Source organism: Alnus glutinosa, chromosome 1 (assembly GCF_958979055.1).
Source record: "Alnus glutinosa chromosome 1, dhAlnGlut1.1, whole genome shotgun sequence".
Lineage (NCBI taxonomy): Eukaryota > Viridiplantae > Streptophyta > Magnoliopsida > Fagales > Betulaceae > Alnus > Alnus glutinosa.
In genome coordinates this window covers 9,050,683-9,078,327 of record NC_084886.1, presented here as the reverse complement: position 1 = coordinate 9,078,327, position 27,645 = coordinate 9,050,683, and the positions used below count along the sequence as shown (strand labels likewise).

General features: G+C 36.0%; 2 protein-coding genes across 5 annotated transcripts; both read right to left on the bottom strand.

Moving 5' to 3' along the window:
• Positions 1-360: 360 nt before the first annotated feature.
• On the bottom strand, positions 361-5,884 carry LOC133871010 (delta(24)-sterol reductase). Of its 2 annotated transcripts, none has more exons than XM_062308354.1 (3): positions 5,731-5,884; positions 2,327-3,604; positions 361-1,024 (listed from the first exon to the last, which is right to left on the bottom strand). In XM_062308354.1, exons 2-3 carry the CDS (start codon positions 3,572-3,574, stop codon positions 569-571), a joined length of 1,704 nt encoding a protein of 567 aa, XP_062164338.1. In that variant the 5' UTR covers positions 3,575-3,604; positions 5,731-5,884; the 3' UTR covers positions 361-568. The 2 variants fall into 2 exon arrangements, with proteins under 2 accessions (XP_062164338.1, XP_062164331.1); XM_062308347.1 differs by having other exon boundaries at positions 5,525-5,742.
• Positions 5,885-10,989: 5,105 nt separating this feature from the next.
• LOC133870992 (tricalbin-3) lies at positions 10,990-27,423 on the bottom strand. 3 transcript variants are annotated; one of them, XM_062308318.1, is made up of 9 exons: positions 26,391-27,423; positions 22,652-22,893; positions 18,540-18,558; positions 15,553-15,758; positions 15,171-15,280; positions 14,902-15,000; positions 13,870-14,323; positions 13,627-13,761; positions 10,990-11,548 (listed from the first exon to the last, which is right to left on the bottom strand). In XM_062308318.1, exons 1-8 carry the CDS (start codon positions 27,209-27,211, stop codon positions 13,673-13,675), a joined length of 2,040 nt encoding a protein of 679 aa, XP_062164302.1. In that variant the 5' UTR covers positions 27,212-27,423; the 3' UTR covers positions 10,990-11,548; positions 13,627-13,672. The 3 variants fall into 3 exon arrangements, with proteins under 3 accessions (XP_062164302.1, XP_062164310.1, XP_062164319.1); XM_062308326.1 differs by lacking the exon at positions 10,990-11,548 and adding an exon at positions 12,840-13,177; XM_062308335.1 differs by lacking the exon at positions 10,990-11,548 and adding an exon at positions 13,196-13,517.
• Between the last annotated feature and the right edge of the window lie 222 nt (positions 27,424-27,645).

Below are 27,645 nucleotides of genomic sequence, written 5' to 3'. Positions count from 1 at the left end.
TTTTATATATTTCTTATAAATCTTATTTTTAAATCTACCTTTAGATTTATAAGATTTAAAAAAACTTGGTTGTATGTAGAGATACAAAAAAATATATAGGAGAGAGATGTAAGTGTATCATTTTTCAATTCCAATAAACTCATCTTCCTGTTCCAAAAGAAAGAACTATTCAAGCTAAAGTCATCGTCTTCTTCATTAACAAAATAACATTGACAATAATATGACACTAAATGGTAGTGATAAAGGGTAACTTATTTACTTATAAAAAAAAAATAAAGGGTAACTTATGGTGCAAGATATTAACTACACGCGCAAACAAACAATCACACACATAGAGAGACGGAGAGCAAGAGGGAGGGAGGCCATAAACCATGGTCAAAAATTCATTAAAAGCTACGGACAGTGTAAATCTAATCCGTTAGGGAACCCAGAGTACCCGATAATGTCAACAACCACCGCACCTGACCGGCAGGGGAAAATGAAGTAAAAATACCAAGACATCCACAAATCAGCTAGCAGGACAAAAACAAGGAAACCTGCCAGATAAAACTCAAATTTCACTTGAAAATCAGTCCACTGGCTCATCAACCTCAGCATACGCAGTCTCAAGGTGGGCTTGCTCGGCGTCTTGCACCTCCTTCTCCGTCTTCCTTCCCTTCTTGCACTTGTAGTACACACTCATGAAGGTTCCCACAGCTCCATACTTCCTCCTGCTGTGCTCATAGAGCCCAGCATCAAACATCCTCCAGAATTTTTTCTCATCCAGTTCAGATACTGCATACTGAGGCTGGAACCCGTGATTTTGAATCAACCAGCTTTCCATTCTACGGACTGCCTCTGAACCATCAAATACCTCACCCCTCAAGACAGGGCCAGGTGCATAGTAGATCCCAACATCAGTGTACATCTGAGAATACTGTGTATCTCCCTGCCTGCGATGTAGCTCAAAGCCTGGTTCAGGATACACCATTGTTTTGACAGGGAGCCTGTACAGTCTATGTGGGCAAAGCCAGATGGGGTATACCTGAAGAATTAATGAACAATAAACAAACTTATCCAAGAAAGAAATATTAAAGATATGAAGACTTATTGCAGGCATCAACCTAACAATTAATCACGAGTCAATAATGACGCTAACTAATCTACACTTAGGGCTCTGCCATGGGAATGTATGTGGACCCTGAGGCTTGGTGCACATAGTAAGAACCTACTCAAAGTGACTAGATCTTGATGACTGAGTAAGACCTCCACCACCTATCCTTAATTACAAAAGTAGAGAACCTTCATAATGAATGAATATTTTTTACATGGCCATCATACCATATGGATGATGGTAAGCAAGCAAGCAGACATGGCAGATAAATCCACAAGTCCACCCTTGACGCAAAACCGCTTAGCAAACTCAATCGCACCAGAGTCAGAAATCAGAGATTTCTAGTTTCCATGTGTAAGAACCTCAGCCCACTGCTCAAGAAGGTCGTGAACTGATTCTTAAGATTGAAAGAGGGGGGGGGGGGGGGGGGGGGGGGGGGTCCACTTCTCGATTTAGTATAATTATTTAAGCGATAAGATCAGAATGATGATTCTTGGGAGATTCGAAATAATGTGAAAAATCACAAAAGGGGGTAATCATTAGAAGATTTTATATTGGATACAAACCATACGGGTATTTGGTTTATGGGATGTTTTAAATGTCTAGGGATGGGAAATGAGCCTATTTAAAGGCTATTTTCATCGCTAAATAATACCAACAGCCATCCCCCCAGTTTTGCCTTGAGGTCTTTTCTCTCCCTGTACCATTTTTTCTTCTCCTGTTTCTCTATTCAAACCTTACGTTGGGTTACATCACTTCTCCATCCCAACTTTACAACAGAATTAGAGACTTCTAGAAGTTAAATTTGCCCCTCTCAGCATCCTCCAAAAACCAAAACTACCATTCTGATTCATCTAACAAAGCATGCTCTGCGATTCTCACTTACACACATATCCCTTTAGGAACATTTATACAACCTTACAAGAGTTCTACAGTTGATATCGATCAGAAGATTTCATATTTAAAGGTTCTTCCAACACACTCAACATACAACAAAAAGAGTCAAAAAGCGATAGCCTCAGTTTAAGGCAGTCTACTATTAAAGTCCATAATGCACCGGTGACCTGATGTCATCTTAAAGGAAATGTAAGTGCCTTTTTCCCCCCCACCTCCAATCCCTTTGTTCCCTTAATTTATCCTCATATTGCTAAGATGTATATAAATTTGACCAGAAATCAATCACTATTGAAATCTTGGAAAGAAACTAGATGGTAAAGCCGGGAAAAGAAGTACCTCCATCTCTTGGTGGACCCACTCGAGAGCATCCGCAACCTTGTAAAGAGGAATAAGCATGTCCTGAATTACATGCATCTCATGGTAATAGTTCCTGATCGCTTCACCTTGAGTAGCTTTGAGCAGAGAAACCTTGGGTGGCATCAACCAGCCCAAGAGAAACCTAAACCAAAACTGATCTGCAAAGGGAAGGATAAGCTTTCCCTCCCAGTACAGACACCTAGTGTGCCTATGGTAATACTCCCTGGTTGGGATATACTCAACAAACTCCCCTCTCTTTAGTGCCGTCTGTGCATACTGGTAAAACCAGGGTTTGAACCACCATCCAACATTGTTGATTACATTTCCCTTCTTCTTGGCCTCTTCTTTTGAGGCATACCTACCTGTCATGCATACAGCATCAGTTGGATTATAAATCATGGTCTCAACAAAATCTGGAACCTTCTCCGGATTATCCTGGTCTCCATCTCTCGGAGCAAAGGAATCAATATATCCCTGTGCAATTTCCTTTAAATTACCCACAACAGGCTTGTATGTAAGCCTCATGTATTCCTTAATGGGAATAAGCTTGATCTCAGCAGAGACAAGAAACCCCAGTGTACCCTGAGACCATGGAATGGCATAGAAAAGATCGGAGTACTCATTATCTTTGGTAGCTCTAACAACACGGCCATCAGCTAGAACAATTTCATAGGCCACAACAGTATCAGAGAACAGGCCATAGATGTGAGAGCTACCTTCAATCCCATAGCCATTGATGAGGCCACCAACAGTAAGGTCATCTAGCTCAGCAACTACTGCAAGGGACACATTCAATGGAACAGTGGCCCTGCTGATTTGCCCCATGTTGACTAGGGGCTCAACTCTTGCAATCATTCTCTCTTTATCAATTTCAAGAATATTTCGAAAGGCAGATAAATCAACCTCAAAATGCCTAGCCCGCTTATAGTCAACATTGCGCATTCCAACAGCAATCCATGGTTTACGTGCTGTGCAGACAAGACCATCCTTTGATGGGTTCCTCTGTTTGAGTCGCTTTACAACCTTCTTGACATTTTCATCATGCTCCTTCTGACGCTGCTTGAAGGACTTCATCTCGGATCTAATGTCCCCAAGATATGTAAGGAAGTAAAGGGTGAAGGAGATAGGGAGGACAACAAAAATAACAATAATCCATCGGAAGTTAACAAAATAGTCCACCCATATCTTCTTCCTCTTTGGGCGGAGAGGTACCTGAAGATCCGACATTTTGGGGGGAGTAAAGGCACCTCTTCTTTGCTGCACAAGAGAAAAAAACAAAGGGAAATTATAAATAAATAAAAGTTGCATAAGTTATGCATTTGATTTTCAGAGCTTCCAAGACAGAATATATTAACTTGTATAAGAACAGATTTGCTTTCAAACATAAAAGGAGACAGAAAGCATATAATCAATTTCATAAAAATGGCACTTCATTAGAAAACATTAAGGGAAAAAAAAGAAGTTAAAAAGTGAAAATAAGCTTTATACCACATTTTTATCCCACAATGCTGATGTGACAGTCCCAACCAATCTTTGAATTTTTTTCCTAATCCAAGGATTGGTTGGAACTACCGCTTCTTCATTGTGGGATAGTTACTAGATAAAATTGTAGTTTCTAGCATTACTCTTAAAACAAATTCCCAGCAACTAGACATGCATTTACAAAAAAGTATCACCTACACGGATGAAACTAGGAATTTAACTTTGGGGGATGAGACTGCACTGATTTTTATTTTTTTTGAGAGGGCCATGATTAATAAAGTAAAAAAAAATCCTAAAAAAAACTGAATAAATAAATTTAAAGACCTTATTCTACAAAATAAGGTAAAAAAGAACATAATAACTTTTTCACATGTATCAATTACAGTGCTAGAAAACTCATATCTTACAACAAACATCAATCTATCGATACAAGTTAAGATGCAAGAAGCCAGCAATTCCAACTGCCCCGGTTGCTTTTGTATATGTTCAAACGGTCAAAATAAGTGATTAAGCCCAATATTCCAGATTGTCAAACAACTCATACACCCCATAGAACTTGAATCATGACCTTACCCACCACCCTTCTATGAAAGTTGAAAGAGCAATTTGGCGAAAAACATTGTGCGGACCATCACTCCATTTCTAGCATCAAAAAGCTCATCTTCTATGCCAAAAAGCTATCAAGTTCAATTATCTTTGCAATAAAAAAGTGGAAATCCAATTCATACATCAGATATCCTCTTCATCAACAACTCAAAAAAGAAAAGAAAAAAGAGGACAGTATTTATCCCCTTTAGATCTGGTCAATGAAAATGGTTACAATTGCATGCACGTGCAGTATGCGTGCATATGAAATGCTTTTCCGAGAAAATGTTGATAAGGACAAAAGAAACTGATTCCGTTGTATAACAAAATCAGTTGTCAACAAACGGATCAGTCCGGTTGAATACGGAAAAAAGTCAGAAAATCCAATGGGGTGTGTTTGGCAAAGCATACTATTTTTTGTTTTTTTAACAGTGATAAGAATAGATTGATGATATAGGTGAAAAGAGTTTTAATTTTTTTTCTTGAACACCCAAAAGTCCAAACACAAACACAAATGATTTCGCACGAGAACAATAAAATGAGACCGCAAATACTATTTCTTGCAGTTGAAGAGATCTGCTACCAAAAGACTAACTACATTGCCAGTTTTGGCAAAATAAAATTTCAAATGAAGCCGAAAACGCTAATTTTCACAACATCAGTCACCAAAATGCTTGGCCATTCTCCGATGTGTTCAGAGACGAAAAAAAAATAAAAAAGGAAAAGAAAATTGTGTGGAATTCAAATTTTTAAAGCAAAGTACGTCCGACAAGTTCAAACACATCTTATAGAATCTAGATCCATGATCTACTGCCTCAGAAGCAAACTACGGTCGTTTTTGGATTCCGAGAAAATGTAGCACTGTAGTAAAAGAAACACAAGTTTCTAAGCACAATGAACTTAAAAGTCTGTTTGGATTCAGAGAAAATATAGTAAAAAAAAAAAAGTATCCGAGTACAATGAAACTGCGGTCTATTAGGTGTTTAAGAAAATAATTAGAAAAAAAATAATAATAATAATAATGATTAGTAAATCTGGCACTAGTTGCCTTAGTTGAGACTGTTTTCACTTTTTCAGAAACTAAATGAACCAGAAGCAATATACTCATACCTTCATTTTCTTAGTAACCAAACACAGGCAGCTCGAGAAAATCTCAACGCATTCAAACACAAGAATAAAACCCTCAAATCACTTTAGAGTGTGAAACAGTCACCATGAAAAGGAAAAACGACAACACTCAAAAAGTCTCGTTTCCCTTCCTAAACTTTTTCTCAGCACCCAAAACAGAGAGAGAGATGTAGAGAGAGAGAGAGCACCTGAAGCAAGAAGGCGAGCTTAGGAATCAGGATCAGTATTAAGATCGGAACCGTAAAGCAACAGACATAAAAAGCAGACAAAAGGAGTGAACTGTCAACTATTTAAAAAAATTATTAAAAAGTGTCACACAGAGAGAGAGAAAGAGAGAGGGGTTCTCCACCGTTATCATGGAGTATTATCCGGGGAAATTATATCCGACTTTTTTAAATCGGATCCAAATACAATCAACTCATATCAATGGTGTGCACGTTCTGTTTGAAACGCTCACAAAAATATATATATATATATATATATATATATATATATATAAGAGTAATGTTTCTTACACAACTCTCACACAACTTTTGCACAACTCTAACTACTTTTTGTTATGATCAACCATTGGATTTGTTTTCCAACATATGGGTCCTAAATATTCAATGGCTGATTTTAAAAGAAAGTTGTTAGAATTGTGTAAAAATTGTACAAAAATTGTGTAAGAAACATTACTCTATATATAATGATAATAAAATAAAAATAAAAATCTGTTTAGATTTGAAAGCAAAAACTGGGATAATCCAGAGGACACGATTAGATGTTTTGAATTTTTCTTAAAAAAACACCCGTATGAAATGGAAAGCATATTCTGCCCCGTATAGTAATCCCACCTCTTATTTTCATATATTCTAAAAAAAAATATTAATTTTAAAATATTTTTTACTTTTTTATTTTTTATATCACATCAATAATTTTTTATTATTATTTAAATAAAAAAATTCATTACAATACAAAATTTTTTACTTTTTCATATAAATTATTTCAACTTTATATCACATCAATCATTTTTTACTTTTACTCAACAAAAAAATTCCTCCATAAAAAGAGAGGGGACTGAGGAGGAGAGAGGGATTATTAAACGGAGCCTATATAATTTTCTTGGACACAGAGTTAAATTTTTAGAAATGTCACGTGATATTAAAAAAAGTTCACTTAATTGTTAACGAAAGTTAATGTCCTTCTAAATTATCAATTACTTTAATATCTTTCTAACTACAAAAATAATAATAATAATTGGAAAATATATCCGTAATGGCAAAAAAAAAAAACTCTTAATAAAAAATTAAAATTAAAAAATCTATATATTCTATAAAAAAAAATATATATATATATATATATATATATATATATATAGACGAAACACTCCAAATACCTAAAGTAATGGTCGGACCTTTTTCTAAATTTTTATTTTTTAAAAACATATTTTTTTTCGATTTATAAAGATATTTTAGTCTTATTAAAAAAAAAATGTTATTTACGGATTTTAAGATTGCATACAGCTACGTCGGGGCAGAGGATTCAAATCCACATGATTTTTAACGGATCCAGCCGAAAAAAAACAAAGACGACGGAGAAATCGAAGCCAGATCTATGAACAAACAGGCGCACTCCACGAGATTCACTGACTCCATGCCAAGTTGCCAACAGCGTGACAGCCTGACATTTTTTATTTTTCTCTTTCTTTCTTTTTGTTTTATAATTTGCAACAAAAAAAACGTTTTTTAATTAAAAAATATATTTAGCAGTATTTTATATACGGAAAAGGTAGCAAAAGTATTATGGAGGGGCACTAATCTCGATTAAAGTGGACGTGTGTGGACCTTTGGGGCTTTTGGGGGGGGGGATAACTGTTACTAATAAGTGCACTCACATACTCACATTGGTCTATGATTTCAATTCAAATTTAAGAAATCAATTTACCTTCTGCTTCATATTTAAATGTACTTTGATATATTTTATATTAATCTTAATTAATCGCACTCATTTTACATTAACTAACGGAGTGTCGGCCAGTATAAGTGAATATGCCAAATGAATATGAAAAGTGTATTATTCTTTACATTGACTTTCATATTATTTATTTATACCATTTAAATATGCTTTGTTTATTCTATTTGTATTCATTATTTATTCAAATATGCATCCCTTTAATTGAACAATGGTTAAATCCAAAAAAGATGGCAGTATGATCCAATCTAAGACTTGGTCGGATAAACTTGATTCGATAAATATACATCTTTCAACAAAATGCTCGTATGTGACAAAAATCCTTCAGCTAAGTCATTTAGAGCCTGTTTGCGATTAAGTTAGAAAATAGAGCCTATTTATTTTTAAGGTTTTTTTTTTTTTTATTTTAACCAAACTTATTTTTTGTTTGCTACGACATTTTCTATACTAAAAATGCTTTTTAAGTTCCTCAACACAATTCCAGAAAGCGTCTTCGTATATTATACTTAACCTATTCCGGCATCGGGCAAATGGACCTGCCTTTGAGTAGAACTATAGAAGCTCATAATTAAGTACAAGCACTTATTGAAATTTAGGAAAATTTTGAGCTTAAGGTGTGGACCATGTGGGCTTCAGCCCATTATCCAACAGGGAACATTTGTCTCTGAGATTACACTTGATTACTGGCAGAGGTTCGGCAGTGGGAGAATGAAAATTTAAAACTCGTAAAATGATTACAGTTTTGAAAAAAATGAAAACATTTTATAAAAATTAAAGGAAATTTTTGGTTGACTATCATTTTACGTCGGACTAAATATCAAAAAATATTACGTAAAAATAAACGGAGCCTAAATAAAAGCTTTTTTTAACGGCTGTCATAATGGTATTTGTTAAAGTGAAATTAATGTATTATGATAGAGAAAAAATAGAAAGAAAAAAAAAAAAAAACCCAGAAATACATATAAAGAAAAACACAAACAGCAGCTTATGAAGAAAAGTGAGAGCCGTTTCTGGAGGCACGTGAGAACTACGCGCCGCCCAAGGGCGACCTCTCCCCTTGTGTACTTATGTTTATGTGTTTGGGTTATAGTGACTCAATACACTTGTCAAATCACTTTTACTGGTGATCTCGGCTTTGTGGCATCCGTGCCTCGAGGTAATGGGCCCGCATCTTCGGAAGCATTGTCCTCACGTACTTTTATTCTTAGTTTTATTTTTGAGTTGTCTAGGTCCTGCTATGTTTTTTATATCCTGTTGTAATTAGTTCACGTGTATCTAAAAAAAAATTAATAATAAATAAATAAAAGAAAAAAAAGGAGTACGTAGTAGTAATAACTAAATAAGGGTGAAGGACAATGTAGGTCCAAACGGCAGAGATCACCAATAATGAGTTTTGTTGGCGATTCTTGCAAGTAGCAGTGGGCAAACGTGATTTGTGTGCACTTTTTATACTTTTCTCGAAATGGCCGAGGCATGGCAAATGAGTGTGGACCATGTGCCATGTGGTTCTGCTGCCCCAAGCCATGCCTAGTGTAATGAGTCTACTCTACACCATGTGATAGGTACGGATGCACATTAACAATTCCTTGTCCATTGAAAGCAAAGAAATGACTCTAGTCCTAGGACAAAGGAATCTATTGTAGCTCAAATTAAGTGGGTGGTCCGGTCGAGAATTATGGCCAAGTGTACTTTTAAGAGGACTGCTCTCAAATGTAAATCTAGTTCATGGTTGGAATCTTTACACCCTTTGTTGTGATGTTGTTCATTTGTTTGGTGTAGATTTAGGTGTTTTTTTTTTTTTTTTTTTTTTTTTTTTGCAGTCAGTGTTGTTTTCTTCCTGATTGGGTGATTTGCATCCGTTTTTACCGGAGAGTTTGTATCTTGTTTGAGTTTGTTCTATAAAGCATTAATTCATTAAAAAAAAAAAAATTATGTCTTATGAATTCAGTTTCGGGTAATTTAATCATATGAGAATCATTTATCCAAACAAATTTCAGGTAATCCACCAACATAAACTTATAGAATTCATATGTTCAAACAGGTTTTAAGTAGTTTAAATAACAAATTTGTAAATTTTATAAAATTTATCTGTCCGAACAAGTTTGAAGTAGTACACAGATTCAATTGACAGAACAGGTTTCAAATGGTCCACCCACGTGGACTTTATTGGACTCTCTCACATTTTCTATGATATTGATCCATGATATATCTGACAATTATTGCTAACTCTGTACGTGCTTTATACAAACAAAACAACATGTTATTAGAGCGGTCGTTTGCATTCAACTTGTAATTAAAGCTTTCGGAAGAATTAAAAAAGTTAAATCACATTGACTCACATTACTTACATGCACGTGCGTGCGTGCGTGCGTGATACAACTAGTTTTCTCTGCCTTATATTTGTTGTATTTCATGTCGGTGAAACTATGATCAGTTTAGTCATCCAATGTACTTTTGAGTTGCAACTTGCAACTATAAAACCCCACACACATAATCATTATGTTTTTTATATCTGATTTAATTGGGATCTTAACATTTTTCCACGTTTAAAACCCTTATCTTTTTCAAAGAGGACTCTCCAATAGAATACTTTTTACTACTTTATTTTAAAACGTGTGTTTGAAGCAATATAAGCCGGGTAATACGAGCGTCAATTTATGTTAATTCAAGTTATATCAAAATACGTGTATAAGATTATATAAGTCAATCTTAACTATACTCATTAAATTAAAAGGGTCAAACCACTCAACCTTAACTCGCTAATTTCGTATCGAGTTTATATGTTGTGTAAAAAATTGCCAAGTATAATTGAATAGCGTTTAATAGGTCAGGGTGTCAGTGACCTCAATTGATGCCCTAGATGTACTTTTCAAGAGTCCACTGCATGCTCTGTTGTATGACTAGTATTGTTGTTCAAACTGTATTAGTAAGTTGTGTGCTAGGTTTTCAATTTCGTAGAAGAGAAACGATAGTTTTACATTTCTTATACATCTTTTATACATCTCTTTTTTAAATCAACTATTGGTAAATTTTTTTTAAAAAAATATATATACAAAAGTTATATGTGTATCATGTTTCTTCGTAGAAACAAAAGTCAAAGGTCTCTCGTTATACACTCATTTTTAGTCACTCTCTTACGAGGGCAATTCAGAGCACACCATCTTCATCTTTTTAAAAAGAAAACGAGTACAAGCAAAAATAATTAGGATAGAATGCTTTAATGGTAGTTGTGGTGAATTGTCCTCGTGAGAGAGTGAGAGAGAGAGCCTCCCTTTTAGTTGCATAAACGAGAGACCTTTGACCTCTGGAGATATATTGGCAAATTCATAATCAACAATCTAGATTTAATGTCATCAGAAATAACTTGGAATCCTCAGGAAATCCAGAGAGAGAGAGAGAATCTAGATTTAATGTCATCAGAAATAACCTGAAATCCTCGGGAAATTCAGAGAGAGAGAGCATAAGAGGGACTGAAAAATAAATGTCAAACTCAAAAAAAAAAAAAATGATGTATTCACATGTGCAACCATGATCCCTAATAAATGTTTTAGACAAGATATCGAGCTTGACTTCATAAAAATCTCTCTTGTGGAAACCATTTGCTGGAGGTCTACCTCCCAAGTAGAACCTTCTAATGCTAGAAATAATTATAACCTTTTGCCCCCTTTTTGGGGGAGAATAAATACCCTCCAATTCCAGAAAAATAAAAGTTGCTCTATTTGTGTGCACCCCATGCCCTATTTGTTATGGCTCGGATAAAAAGACTGGTATTATCCTGTCACATGAATAATGAATAGAGAGAGGTACAACCCCCTTTCCCCTTATTGAATAAACCCAATTTTTTTTAAAAAAAAAAGAAGCAGAAGAAGAAGAGAGGTACAAGGTCATATACACTACTACTTGTGGGTCAAGACAAAGAGGACAAAACTTTCATGCCGCCAACAGAACATTCCTCTGCCACTAACTTGAATTTAAAAAATGTAATATAAGCCAGTGGAAAATGAACCAATTGGTGACTCCATTGCAAGTGTGAAATTGAAGTTTTTGCACAGCCTGCAATCATACAATATATTTCATTCAGTAGTCGGTCTATTTTAGTTAACATGCTAAACTGAAGGAATAAGGAATAAATTTAGATAATAAACCATGGAAGCTAATAAACTTGATAACAAATGGATCGTTTCAACAGGCACATCACTTTACATGCAGAACATTACTCTTCTTGTTTACTAATATTTGATTTTTTAAAAAAGAAAAAGAAAAAATCAATCCATAGCCAATTTGACCGTAACCATTTATAATATCATTCTAATAATATTTATATTAGAAACTATACTTTCACAATAGCCGGTTCAACCATTGATCTAGTCATTAAACCAATGACCCAAATGGCTAGGGTTTAATAACTAAAATTTTTAGTACTTTAACAATTCCTCACCTTGTCTCCTAATAAGTCAACTAGAAGCTGTTAACTCTATACAATAACCACAATAACTGGGGATTCCACAAACGTGGGTTCAGTATGGAGCACCTATTCCCCATTCCCAACCACCAAAAATTACTCTTGCCCTGTCTCCACCTCAGGGTTTTAGCAAGAGGTGTGACATCTTTGGGAAAGCGTTACTATCACACCAAAAGGACTAGTCAAGTAACAATTGAAATTTCCTAGAATCACTTATAAAACCTAGTCTTACCTAGTAGAAGAACTAATATAAAACTTAGCACTCATGGACACTTTTATAATTCACACACTCAATATGAGCAATCTACCCACCCAATGTGGGACTAACTTTCTGGGGTATCACAATTTCCCTAACTCAAATCCATGCGTTCTCGTCAGGGCCCACGTCATGTAGTACTTAGCGTCACATGGTAGTACTAGGTTGCTTTGATACCATTTGTAGTGTCACAAAAAAAGTGCTAACCACATCTGCGATATTACTCCAAAATGACTAGTCAAGTTATAATTGGAGTTCCATATAATCACTTATAAAGCTCAGTCTCACCAGTAAAGAACTTATGTAGGACTTAGCACCACTTATAAGCACTATTTTAATCTACCCACCCAATGTGTAACTAACTTCTAGGGCGTCATAAGAGGCCCCATCTCAGTCCCGTTTATTTATTGGAGAGCTTGTCCCTGCCTCGTCCCATCCTGCACCTTCTACTTCCCCCACAACAAATTTTGTACACCATAACAAGCCCTCCCTGAACAATATCATATTCATAGAGCCAACATTCTGAAACGGGCAAAACACTTCCATTGAAAAATCAAGAAATTACCCAAATCAGAACTATCATTAGCATCAACCCAACAATCCTCAATCCTAAAAAGAAGAACATCAGAACCAAAAAAATTAGACATTCCATCCAGAAATCCATCTTAGAAAACTTAGACATTCCATCCAAAAATATATCTTAAAACATGATCTAACACATAAAACGTAAAATTTCAAAGACAGCTCCAATTTAATTATCTCCACACATCAATTAGTCCGGTTCTTGAGGTGGTCGATGCGCTGTTTGAGCAGCTCGATCTGGATGGCGAGATGGATGACAAAGTAGAACAGTCAGTAGAACATCAAGGCGGCGACAATGACGAGGGTGTTGCATTGGCTCTTGATGATGGAACCCAAGCTCAGGTTCACTCTTCCTCTTGACAAACCCTCCCACGGTGCATATCTATAAATTTATTAAGGTTTAAATACAACCGAGCCGGAGCAGGGCAGGACAACTAAAACCCATCCTTGCCCCAAACCTGCCTCGGGTTCTAATTCAAAACCCATTCCTTCACAGTCTGGGGAAAACCCAGCCACTTGGCATGGAGCAGGGCGGGTCTCTTACAGGTTTGGACGTAATTGCCATCCCTAAAAATAACCATCCGCAGAAAATGCTATGGTTCAAAAAACCACAACTCATTTTGGAGAAACTTCGAAACTCAAAGTTGCAGTCTATAGAGTGCAACAACGTGGAGTCCTTGTTGAAGTGCAACCACAAGAATTCCATAGCATAGATACGCACACTATGAGCAGGGAAAACAATTACTTGAAAGGGCAAACAATACTACATACAACCATAAAGATAATTAGAGACAGGATTATGAAGCTATGGAGAGGGGTTTTAAGAATTACTTGTTAGAAAGAAGCACTAAAAGTTCTTTGCTAGCACTGTTGCATATCAAGGATTGAAGAAACTTGAACCGCCAACGTTGATAGCAATTAAAACCAATATAGAAGTAATCACAGCAAGCCAAAATAAGGCTGATCCTGCAATGGACAAGTTTTTGACAGTCATCAGATCACACAGCATAGACCAATCATAAATTGTGAACTGTAAATATTAACTGCATCGAAGAGTTCATATTAACACAACACCTCTAGAACCTTCAGGGTCATCAGTGGAATTCGAGGGGATGGATTCACCCTTAAGACCACGTGATCTTGGTATTGTGGACCCTGTAGCTGAGACATCATCTAAACGTTTGGTATTTCCCGTTTCAGAAGCCACTATCCCTCGAAATTCTTCACTCACAATCAATGCAGCTAGAACATCCATAAATGAATCTTCATCCGTTTCATTTGAAGAATCTCTTTGACCCTTCTCATATTCAACATTTGATTGGTCAGAATCAGACAATTCATCATCTGAAGCATCCACATCAATGAAATCTTCCTTAGGCCTGTCATCTTCTTCATCCTCTACGTAAGCTTTATATGTCAGTCGAAGTAGTATCTCTCCACAAGAGCCCTTTCTAAACAGTCCCCAACCTCCTTGCAAGACCACAATCCTGTCTGTTGGTACAGTGTCTTGGAGAGATACCAGATCAACCTGGAAACAATATTCTACTGAGAAGCCACGTAGATAGCAAAAAGAAATTGACTAGACATACTCTCTGATCAAAACTTTCTATTGTATATTAAGTTCCCTGTGAATGCAGTCAATCTTGTGCATGAACTCATTACAGTAGGTCTGTAGCTGTTAAAACTACATTCACACCCTCAAAATGCAACATCAATTTCAATAGAACTATCCACCAATTATTATGGGATGACTAATTTGCCTTGAAAGAAATTTAAGATAGTATTGTATTCGCATGCTATTTATATATGTCTACAAGTTATTATTATTTTTTTAAGACTAGACATACACTGGTCATATATGTCAATAATTCCATCAAACATGAGATGTGCAGACATTCACATGGATATCGCTTATGGAAAGTAGAGCTAAATGGAAAAATGAGTTTCATGTGGGCTGATGTTGTTGGCAAAAGGGTTTGAAGTACTCCTATCGAAGAAACTAGGTCAAAACTTCAATCTAATGGAGACGCTTCATAATTACAAAATATGTCAATTAAATAAGTTAGGCAGCCATGCCAAAATTTGTCCAAGAAAACAACACTTTACCTCCGCTGTTCCAATAGTCCAATCAGTGAATCCTAGAGAATCCTTTACTTGGATGAATAGTTTTTGTTTTCTAGGGTTCGCAACGAGCATATGGAAATCCTGCCAAAAATCACAAGAATAAATACATGTAGTTCTACACTTAAGATTAAAATAAATTAAACTGACATAATGAACTTCTAGCAAACCCATGAAAAACAATAGATAAAGTAAAATTACTAAGATTTTTTTTTTCCTTTTTGAGTAAGTATAAAATTACAAAGAAGCTTCACCTGATTCCATATTGGCTTGCCAGGTGGCCCAATGACTGTGGTTTGGCTATTCTTTTTACTGCGTATACTCTGATCTCCCAGGCTTAGAATAACATATGGATCAGTTTTGCCTGGCAAAAAACAGAGACGAGAGGAGATATAAAGGGATCAAAGGATGAAATATATATGGATCAATGGATCACATTCATGGGCATATGACATTAAATTTTTAAAAAACAAAAGGGCAGCTTAAAATCAATTGCATACTGGTCTAAATGAGAAACAAATTAACAGGATGTGCAACTCAAATAGTTGATAATTTTGGTAAATTAGATTTCATAAATTCATAAAGCCAACTAGAATCCTCTTCGGAAACAAGTACACAAGCAGATAAATTTGTTACCAAAGAAAACATAAGACAGATTCCGAGCGTCTACAAGAGTCGCTGATAGTTCTCCAGAAAAATCCTTGTTTCCTTCTTGCGCTTCCCCTGATTTGAAGTCATTAGCAACAGGACCAACCGCTTTTCCCTTCTGGAAATCTAAAACAATCTTCTTTGGACGAACAAATAGTCGAGGCAAATCCTCCGTGAGAAGTTTGGTCAAAAACCTAGAAAAATGCAGTCAGGAATTTGAGTCAAAGAGTGGACAATACAGATAACAGGCATAAAAACACAAATCATATGGATTATGCACCTCCAGAGAAAATATGAAGAGATCAAAACATTTAATTGAGAAGACTACTCCATTGTTGGAGAATATACTCTCCATATATTGGGGGATTTGGTTTGAGAAATATATTGTAATTATAAACTCCTATTTATAGGAGGGTTTGGGTAGATAAGTATGGTAATCATTCAATGCAAATCTACTACAAATAAATCAATCAAATTTGATTGATTATAATTACAAGATATTTCTCAAACCAAATCCCCCAATATATGGAGAGTATATTCTCTAACATCCATGAGAACTATTGGGCTACATTCAAGAGAAGAATACTATTGCAATTGCCAATCACCCGAGAGAGAGAGAGAGAGAGAGAGAGAGAGAGAGAGAGAGAGAGAGATGCAATCAGTTGCTTAAAAACCAGTAAGAAGACATTGGATTTAAATGCAACTTTAATCTTGTAACGAGATAAAGATCCATGTTTAGAGATACATAAGATAATAGATTTATAAAACCCATACCAAATACCTAGATATACAGCCATTGGACATCTTTTGGTAAACTTAGCACATGCATAGTAGTTTATGCAGACAGGGAGAGTATTTTTTGCATATATATATATATATATATATATATATATATATATATATATATATATATATATATATATATATATATATATTTACTGGATGGATTCTACCATGACGTTTCTCTCTCTCTCTCTCACTCTCTGAGACACACACACACAAAAGGAGAAAATAACAAGAGTATACCCCCAAATGACCAACAACTAAACCTCTAACAATAATATTTTTGTCTTCAAAAAAGTAAATGCGCCAAAACTTTCAAGGCACTTCAAGTTGGCATGAGATATGAAAATTTTATTTGATATAATTTTTTTTTCCCAGTTTTGGATCCTTTGACTTAATGATTTGGCTGTTCAATTTTTCATTAATCATTGATTTTTTTTTTTTTTTTTTAATAAGAGAATGGGATTTAATGAAAGAAAATTGCTGAAATAGATATACATGTGCAGATACGTGGCTCTTCAATTTTTAATTCATCTTTGAAACAAATGTCTGCGCGCGCGCACACGTGCGGGCGGGCGTGTACGTGGGAGGTAAGGTTAATTGGAAAATCCTTTTTTCATTAACCTTCTCTAAACAGCATTCTCTCTCTTTTCCTTAATCCTATCATTAACATGGTACCAGAGCAACGATCTTAAGCTTAACGTCATTTAATCTTTTTTATTTTCTTTTATTTTCATCCATTCTTCATTCTTTATTGTTTTTCTTCTATTTTTTTACTTGTCTTTTGATTTGTCTTTCTCTGCCATAACGCCTTCCTCATTGGTGTCTCTAAGCATATAAGGAAATTGTTTGTTGTTTGTTGGGCTTCCTCATACCTGACACTCTTGGTTGAAGATGGGTGACATTGTCATCGTCATGATTAGGGCTGTTCAAAATAGCAGACCATCTGATCTGGCTGACCGGAACCGACCAAAATCGGCTGGTTCCGCCAATGCCAGGGTCTGGGGTTGGAAAAAAAATCTCACTTCCAAAGGAGGATCGGTTTGGGGGTCATTGAATGGACACCTTCAAGTCGAAGGCTTTACTGATGTTCATTAGGAGGCTCTTCATCCGATAAAACATCTACTACCAGATATTAAACTTTTTTAAGAGGTTATTTGGTTACACAGAAGAGTAAAAAACAAATGGTTGTAGTATGATCTTGCATAAGCTAAGTACAGGGTAATGGCTCACACTTCTGATGAGTTTAGCATGATTGCAACATTTCCTTCTGGGTATTGATCTCTCCAAAGATTTGTTGACTATCAAGCCATTCATCATTTTTTTTTATAAAAAAAAAAGTATTTGATAACCGTTCATTATATTCTAAACAGAAAACGACTAAGCATATTGAGATTGACTGATACTTCATTGAGATAAGATACTAAGGGGAGATATTTTTATACTATTTGGGAACTCTAATACGGATGCGTTTACAAAGTCTTTGAGTTGTAATAGGCTTATTTGGTATATATGCTCCAACTTGAGGACGAGTGTTAAAAGTTTAGTAGAGGTTATTATTGCAACAAGTATACGCTATATGAGGGTATCCTAGTCGTTTTGTTATTTTCTCCTTATACAATTATGACATGTAATATAATATTACATTACATAACGTAGTACAATATAATATATATATATATATATTTGGAGTAATGCTATATGTAAGACTCATATCCTCATTTTATGCCCCCAAATGTGACATGGCTTTTAAAATTACCATTGGATCAAAATCCAATAGTGATTCATCACAAATACAATGGTAGTTTTAAAGTCATGTCACATTTATGGGGATAGGAATCTTGCATATAGCATTACTCATATATTTGTGAGTGGCAACTAGGGTTAACTAGAAAATCCTCTTCTCATACACTTTCTATAAACATATTTCTCCCTCTCTTTTCCTTAACCCTACCATTAACAATTATCACAAAAAATAATCCTTACATATATGCACGAGTTATATCTCAAAGCAGATGCAAGTGGAGCTCTCAAAAGACCTTCCTAGATTAATCAAATCAGTATGGAACATATCCTACCTTTTAAAAAACATAAATAAAGTATAAAAACAAAAGAAAAAGATGATAATGGTTGCATTTACAAGGAGCACATGCAACAATTTATAATGAATATGGGAGATAAAGTCCACTTACATTGAGAGAACAGGAATTGCTGATTTTGCCCATTGCGTGCACAAAAGAAGAGAAAAGGAGTAAACATGCATCAGTATCTTTGACATCAAGAAAAATAGCTTTTAGATAGATAAAAACAATTTACTAACACAATGCATGATAGGTGAAATCTTAAATTGTGTTAATATTCGACAAGTGCAGGGAATATTTCTAATAATAGAGAAAAGCTAAAGCAGTCTCCAAGGTGAAGAAGACTTGGCAAATTTTATCAGATAGGTGGACATATTTTGAGAAAAATACATGCACTGCAACTTCAGCAAATATTACTTGAAAAGTACATATATTAATTATATATTTTTATAGCTAAACCAGGTTTCTCAGTTTTCAAACATTACCTTTCTTTTTAATCTACAGTTCATCAACAAACTTTTAGTATGCATCGAGCCAACCCCCAACCATTGGTACTACTTCTTATAAGTTGAACAAGTAGTGCTAGACTTGGACATCTACACCAGATCAACCGTATGAAATGGAGAGGATAAACAGAAGAATTATTCTCAGAAATCCTGAGTGAAAGACTGACGGAGAAAGAATTTGGACTTCCCATGACTCATTAAACAAGAGAAATTCCTGAGACTCTACTTAGGGACTACGAGTTTATAACCAGTTGACAGCAGGTGCTTTGTGCACTATCTTTCACATATATAAAAGAAATCAAATAGTCTTTAAACATGCACTTAAATTATTAGCAGCAAGTTAAATCTTCTTTTTTATTGATGTATTTTTTGGATAAGTATATGCTTCAGACACTTCCCCAAGAAAAGAAAAAGATTCTCAAAGAGCATGAAGGTGAAGCCCTTTTTGCTTTTATTGTTGTAAGTTAAGTAATTTTTTGTCCCCAAGGAGAGGAAGAACAAGAGATTCAAACTAGTGACCTCCGCTTCAAGAGGCGTGATCCCTAGTAGATTGAGCTACTCCAAAGAGACTTGTTTTATGGCCCGTATTTCAAGGTTTCATCACCAGAAGAGAAAGAGAGAGAGAGAAATGCATATGAAGCATCTGGAGTCTTCCAGAAACAGAGTCTTAAAGTGGGCTATAAAGAAGGTTCTATCCTCTTCCTTTAACCTATTAAAATTAAATAACAAAGTCATATTTCATGAGCAATATTCTAAAAGATTATTTTTCTGGGATTTTTCTCTCCATAAATAAATTAAAATTTAAAGAAATGCCAAGGGACGCCACCACTTGTACTAGATAGGAGTTCCTCTAACTAGATGAAGAAGAAAAGAAAATAGAATGACTCAACAGATCTAAAAGCAACAGAAGTTATATAATAAAAACTCGCAATCTTCTTCTTTTTCTTTTTTTTTCCTTCTTCTTTTGGATAAGTACATAAACTGGCAATACAGGCAAATAAGGAGCTCAAGAAAAGAGAAGACTCACTTCACTTGAAAGAGGAAAAAAAAAACAAAACAACAGAGAACGAAACAAAAAGACGATGCCCAAAGAAGTGATAACATCCCCTTCGGAAAGCAGTTGTCATTGTTGTCCCCAAAAATAGGTGGCTAAAATCCAATTAATATTGTTGACTTTATAATGGCTGAATCTACCTGCATACCTTTACCAAAATGTGGGACCCTTTTTGTTCTAGTCTTTTCATCCTAAATTAAAATGACATGACGAGTTAGAATCTAGATACATACCCACACCCAATACCCATACTCAAGTCAATGAAACAAGGGAGTCAATACAGAGCACTAATCCTACTGCAGTAGTTATGAATGAAATTACTAGGTGCCTCTACAGAGAAATATGTTGTTTGTTGACAAACTTTGAAATATAGATCTCATCTATGATATGATATTACATTTTTTTTTTATAAGTAAAATAAGTAAATCTTACATTAAATATGTAACTGTTCAATCTTAGCTAGAAGAATAAGAACTCCTTACCAATCTATAAAACCAGTGAACAGTAATATTAGAAGGTTCCCCAGAAAGCGTTTCACCACCTCAGCAGAAGCCTCCATGATTTTATTAGGATGTCAGGAATTGCGAGAGAGAGAGAGAGAGAGAGGGATGGCATGTACTTCCAGAACGCGTGGTTGTCAAATGCCAATAATGTCATATAGTACTTGGTTTTACATTAGATTAGAAAACCTTTACTTGTTTTTTTTTTTTTTTTTTTGACGTTAAAATGCAAATTCACTAGATAGCCATGGTGCCAGCTGTGTTTTCTATTACTAAATATAGATTAGTAAAGAACCTACTAGCTTTTACAGAGAGTTTAGCCTGGATGAGGACATAGAGATGGAGGAAAGACATTATAAAATAAGATAGAACTATGCGAACAAATTTTGTAAGAAGCTATGGCAACTAACTGTTGAGACAAATAACAGACCCCATAAAAATTATTCCATTAACTGCAAGGACAACAACGATGCACCAAGAAAGGGTGAAACTTCAAGATTGAAGATACTATAAGAAGAGGATGCCAAAATGAGTGAAAAGACTTAACCTGTAACTTAATATGGACAGAGCAGGGGGAATGGGGTGAGAAAACCGAGCTATGGGGAAGAAAAGAACTCACAAAGCCTTAGAATATATATATCATTAACTTAACTTTAATAGAATAAAGTTCAACAAACATCAGTGAAGTTCTTTTTGTGTTAAGGATGAAAAATGCAGTCAACATAATATTCCAAATGCACTTGCGAGAGAAGCTGGTGGAAAAGAGATTCAAAAATCATCTCATCTACTCAGAAACTAGACTCAAATGATAAAATGATTATGACATCCTAAGATAGAGTAATTCAGAAAAGACGGCAAGCAAACACGGTAAAGACTTCAATAGCATCAAAAAAATTTCATCCATGGAAGAAATTAACAAGTTTAAACAGCAACAGATTACAAATTAGGAATGTCAAATCAGCCTTAAACCCCAAGTGACAGCAGGAGAGTCTTTCCAAATGAAGTCTGGAGAATATTTTACCTTTGTTTTTTTATACTCTGTACCTTTGGATGGTGGCTTTTTTTGTCCCCACTGTCTATTAGTTTTGTCGATTTCCTTGCTCGTTTTTCTCTTCCTAGTGAGGTAATTCATTTTGTATACTTCCAGTATACTTAAGGGCGCCTTACACTTTCAATAAGACTAGATTTACTTATCAAAAAAAAGTAATTGTACACTTAAGTGTTACTATAAAATGTTAATATTGATATACTATCAGTTATATCCTTAAAACAGACTTTGATCTATTTCTTTAAATATTATCAAGAAAATGGATGGGAGGTTCAAAAACAAGGAAGAAAATTCCTCCGGGGGCCTTGGCTACTGTGGTAAATGATTCGATAGGGTTAGGGTATATTTTTTGCTCAAATCTTACCAATTAAAAAGAGGTGGGGGGGGTGTTTCCTCCATAGGAAAGAAGTTAATAAACTCTAGATGAAGAATGCTGCTTGGCTAGAAAATCTTTCATTGGCCAATAAACTGGAGTTTAATATTAAGATCTATGGAGGTTAAGATTGATAACACTTGCTCTGAAGAAGTTCGGAGAATTTTTTTCTCTCTCCCTCTCTCTTTAAATGATTGTTGATTAGAATCCAAAGGCTCGTCATTTTCTTCGCAACAATCCTAGAAGTTCTTGTAGAACATGGAGAGAAAGGATACTCCTAATAAAGTAACCTAAACATTCATATAAATGCCAGAATTTCCTATTTAAATAAGACAAAATTAACACTGAGAAATTGCTTTTAAACCAAGCAGTCACACACTCCAATCCTTCTTAATTTCAATAATTATAAAAGCTTTGCACATTTTTCCTTATCGTAGGAATAATCAGATCTCTAAATTTCTACCAAAATAGAATAGCAATAATTCATCAATTGTTAGAGGCATGAAAACACTTGAAAATCTTATAAAACTTCAGGAAGTATCCCCTGTTGTTCTCGGGAGAGTTTCTTGTTCTTTGTTTCCTTTCATCACCCTCATCACTAAGTTTTGGTTTCCAACCCAAAATTTGAACACGTACCAAGAGAAACTTTATGTATGTAACTAATAGTTGCATCAACACACACACACACACACACACACACACACAAAAACTCTACTAAGCTCTTGCAATTATAACATCATACCCATTAAATTGAACAAGCGGAATGGGGACAATTCAAATTTGATCTTTGGAAGTGAAACAAAAGCCCATGAAGCAGCTCCCACATAAGGCTCCGTTGGTATCAATCGCAATTTGACCCAAAGTTCCCCATCAATGTCAAAATCTCGAACACCAACTGGCACAACAATGGGGATAATACCAAATTTTAGTGATAGCATTAATAGCATACGAGCACCACCAGTATATCGGAGGCCTATTTGGTACCTAGATGACAAAGGATTTACAAATCAGTTTAGTGAAATATTGATCTGATAAACAAAGATCTTAAGTTCCAAAGTGCTATAAAATTTCGCAATTTACATGCAGATATATTATATAAAACTTCCAAAGCTCATGCGAACAAACCCTGGACATGTCAGTCAAACAAACTTATTATCTTCTCCGATCTAATAATGTCAATTTGGTAAGCAATGTCTGATCTGTTAACCCGAAATCTAATTGATTGGATAACTGGTCAAACATAGTTATATGGCAATCTGAAACAATTTCAAATATTACCACATGATCAGTCATTAGATCCAACTTCAGATTCTGGGCAATTGCTCAGTGGAAACATCACGTATCACCTCTATATGGTGTCCATACATACTCACCAAAATAGCGAATTGTTTTTTCCATCATTCATTGTTCAATATTTCTATTGAATTACTGTTTTCTTTTCCTAGGTAATGATAAATTATATCAATAAAGGAGGAAACTCATTAACACCCAGAAGTATACTCAAACTTCTCCAGAAAATTGCAATTTGAAATTTAAAAAATCAATAAACTCTGACAGAAGCTATACTCAGGCTGCCATATGTGATCAGCCAATTGAACAATGTGCACTAATAAAGATTTAGGCTCAAGATAGGTAACCCATCACAGTTAAATCTGCGACTATCCCACTTTTTCAAAATAATAACACAAATGAGCTATATTTCAAAATGAAACTATAACTTCAGATGCTTCCAGCTTTCAGATTCAAAAAGAAAGAGAAATCTAGGATTTATAAAAGAACAACTGATCTGGAAAATCAGAGAAAGCTGAATCTAGGCCCTGTTATTGTAATACCCCAGTCCCATATTGGAAAGATGAGGAGTAGTCCACATAGAGTGGGCGGTTTACAAAGATAGTCATGAGTGCTAAGTCCCACATTGCTTAATTACTAGGTGAAACTGGGTTTTATAGAGCACTACCAGCAGATACCCAACAATTTTCCCTTAATTTAGGGAATAAAATTACTTATTACTTTCCTATAAAAAAACATTTCACAATAGATTCCCTTATATTTCTCTATATCAATTAAATACTCTTTCTTTATTCTTATTTTATTCATTTTCTTACTTTCCTACTTTTTGTCATTTTTATCATTATATAATTCATTGGGTAGCCCTATAGCTACCCAAGGGTTTAGGAGAAATATAGGGAAACTAATGTGGGCATTATTTGTGACTTTTTTCAAATTTTTCCTATGTTTAGGAAAGGGAACCACCTATAAGGTATTTGCTACTAGTGCTCTAAGTGATTATAGGAAAACTTTAAATTGACTAGTCCTTTTGGAGTGATAGCACAAATGTGGCTAGCACTTTTTCCTAAGTCGTTACAATTATGGATCTGAAAATTCTTTAGAATATTCAAAAAATGATTACAAAAGGCTGGTAATCTGTTATTTATACTTTCTTAACAGCTAATACTAGGCTATACTATCCTTGACTGTCACAACAAAACATTACAGAAAATGCCCTGCATCACCTTCATCATCCTAACAAAACTTCCAACAAAAGTACTCGTCAACCATCTTCCTTGGCCTCACCCATTGAACCTCAAACTCAGTAAAGATAAAATACCATAAAACTCTACAAAAGGATGGTGAAGAGAATTGATGATCAACACCTTCTCCGCTGGATTTACACATACAACACCAATTCACTAGGGTGATATGCTATTGATGAGATCGTTCACAGTTAAAATCTTTCCAAAGCAGCTGACCAAGGAAAAAAATAAAGCAACCTCTGTAGAAACATTGCAATACCGATACCCTTCAAACGGAATTGCAAACCAGTGAATCCTCTTAACACCTAATTAATGAGAACAAACATTTAATTTCCCATTATTGTTTAATTCCACCCGTAACCACTCTACCCTATCTTTCACTGGAAAGTTTGAGAATTCAAAATTGTGACAACCCAGGCAATGCGCTTGCCACATTTACATTATCACTATAAAAGAATTACTCATGTTGTAATTACTGCTCTCTAAAATCACTTATAAATCTCAATCTCACCTAGTAAGAACTAATGTGGGACTTAGAACGTCAAAGTCCATGAGTGGGGGAGATTATGACAACCCAAAAAGTTATTCTCACATAAGTGAAATGTACTCATAAGTACTAAGTCTCACATTAGTTCTTTACTAGATGAGATTGGGCGAGATTGGACTTCATAAGTATAGGGAGCTTCAATTGTAACTTGACTAGTCCTTTTGGAATAAGTGCAAACGTGGTTAGCGTTTTTCCTGAATTGTTACAAAAATACTGTAAATAGAACTAACTGATTCTAACAGCTAATCATTAAAGGCGCGACCAAACCTTAGATTCCAAGATTGGGTTCCTTAAAATGGAACCTTAAAACCTTCCCAGCATCTCCAGTCTTAAAATAAATGGAACCTTAAAACCTCTCCCAACCCACAATTAACCTTCTCCAAATACAACACTCATGAGACCTCCTGTACAATCCCGCTGCAGCTGCAGGAGCCCTACCTGGCCATAAATGACCTACGAATGGGAAGAATCCTAGAACAAAATGTGAGGTACCTAACCAACTTCTTACCAACTCTGAAGTCCACCAGTCCCAACTGTCCACCTAGTTTACTGCAACCATCAGTCTCCAAATATGTTTCCCCTCCTCGCCATAACTTCACAACCATTTCCCCAATAGAACATGTAGGAGATTCATTCCACTGTAATTTCTCCAATCTATGCGCCACATGAGTAGGAATAGTGAACAGTGACAACAGGGCAGGCAAGTTGGATGCATTTAATTAGAGTGATATATCCCCCTTTCAACGTGTACAACTACTTCCATCCTGATGACTGTCTCTCCATTCTCTCACAGACTAAGCTCCACGACTCACTAGCCTTAAAAGAACCCCAAACGGCATACAAAGTTAATATATGGGTAGAGAACCTACTCTACAACATAAAACGCCAGCCAACCCCTCAAGACCAATAACATCCATTGCCTAAATTTACTCTCAACCCTGAAATCCCCTGGAAAGAAAGAACCAACCTTACTTAGGTGAGGCATTCAGCGTTGGCATCACAAAACAGAATAGTATCATCAGCGAGCAGCAAATGAGAAATCGTAAAAGCACCACTGAAACCACCACCAACACGGAAACCAGAGATAAAGCCACCCTCCATTGCTCAAAAAAGCATAATACTTAGAACGTCCATCGCAAGAATAAAGAGTAACTGTGCAAGCAGATCCCCTTGCCTCAGCCCCCTCAAAGCTATAAAAGAAACCAAAACGAATAACAAGTAAAGACGCACAAAAGACTAAGACAAGCAAGCTTTACGAAGAAAGGTACGACTCCATCCAAACCAAACACGAAGAGACACAATACAAAATCCGAACAAAAACGGACACAAAGATATAAGAAAATAACTTCCTAACAGAAGTAAGCACCGCAAGTTCCATTCAAAGATAGTGATTAACTTACTGCAAATCATTAACGCGACGCGAAGTCCGGCGCTCAACGTTCCTGACCGAGAGCGGCTCATCCCCCAACGAGAACTGCCTAATCTCAACCCTCTCTACGTAATCAGGCTTCTTCAAGTTATCAATAACCGGCTGAAGCGACCCAATGATCCAATTCTCAATCCCACCTCTATAAACCTTCCACAACTTGCCCAGCACCATGTTCACCCACTCCACCGACTCCTTCCTCTGCAAATCCTTCTCCAAAAACAAGGAAAAGCTCGTGGGCACCTGCGGCCACCCTCCGCCGCCGCTGCCACCGCCGTCCACCTTGTTTCGCTTCCCAGAAGTCCATACCTTGTCAAAAACCACCCCAACCAAGAAGAAGAACACGAATAGTCCCGCTATATTCCGACTAATGGGCGGAGACGGGATTGGGTGTATGACTCCCAGTTGCGTTCTAAGCTTATCCACGATGGGGTCCTCTTGGAAATTGGTGAAATTGGACCCCACTTGGATCGGTTGTTCTTGGGACAAATCTTCGCCGTCCAATTCATTGGAAAAGCGCTTGACGACGAATATCTTAGCGCCCCGTCCGGTGGAGTTGGCTAGTTCTACGTTGAAATTACGGTTGGGAGCTTCGGAGGGGATGGCACACGAGAAAAATCTCCATTTTCTACGGGAAATTGAAATCCCGTGGGCAAAGCCGAGTTGTTCTCTCCTCCTCTTCCGTTTGGAGAAAGGGATTGATTGGTTGGTTAAGGTTAAGGAATTGAAGCGTTTACATGGGCAGAATGGCTGCCACGAGCAATCCAAGCTCGCTGAAGTGGATTGCGGAATCATCTAGCAGATTGGAAAACATGAATTCGGGGCAGATTTAAAGCCGCACACGGCATTCCATGCAGGACTAGCAATTACAGGCGAAACGTTGGCCTCTCGCCTGGAGGCCGGCAGAAACGGAAAGATAATGGGGGAGTCCACGCTCCACAAAAGGGAAAAACACGAGGAAATGAGGTGTGAATGAATTGAATTCAGAGAGAGGCAACGCGGTGCGCGTGAGAAATATAGATTCAAGGCCTCAAAATGAGGAAGACGTGGATAATAGTAAGCGCACGTGGGTCGGAGCCGACGCGGTGAAGGCTTCACTTTTTGCTAGAGCCCAATTTACGTGGTCTTCGATCGTTTGGATTATGTTTGGCAATCACTACCTCTACCTGTATTTTTAAGGTTTGGATTTTGCGTCTGGGAAATTTTTTGGATTTGGATTTCAACTCAGG

Excerpts from the sequence above, each read along its gene's own strand:
- LOC133871010 (XM_062308347.1), bottom strand. Across the intron at positions 1,025-2,326 it reads GGGTCCACCAAGAGATGGAG|GTATACCCCATCTGGCTTTG; the intron begins GTACTTCTTTTC and ends TTAATTCTTCAG.
- LOC133870992 (XM_062308318.1), bottom strand. The coding sequence starts at position 27,211 with ATGATTCCGCAATCCACTTCAGCGAGCTTGGATTGCTCGTGGCAGCCA. Across the intron at positions 15,001-15,170 it reads GCAAGCCAATATGGAATCAG|GATTTCCATATGCTCGTTGC; the intron begins GTGAAGCTTCTT and ends GATTTTTGGCAG. Across the intron at positions 13,762-13,869 it reads TGACCCTGAAGGTTCTAGAG|GATCAGCCTTATTTTGGCTT; the intron begins GTGTTGTGTTAA and ends TGTCCATTGCAG.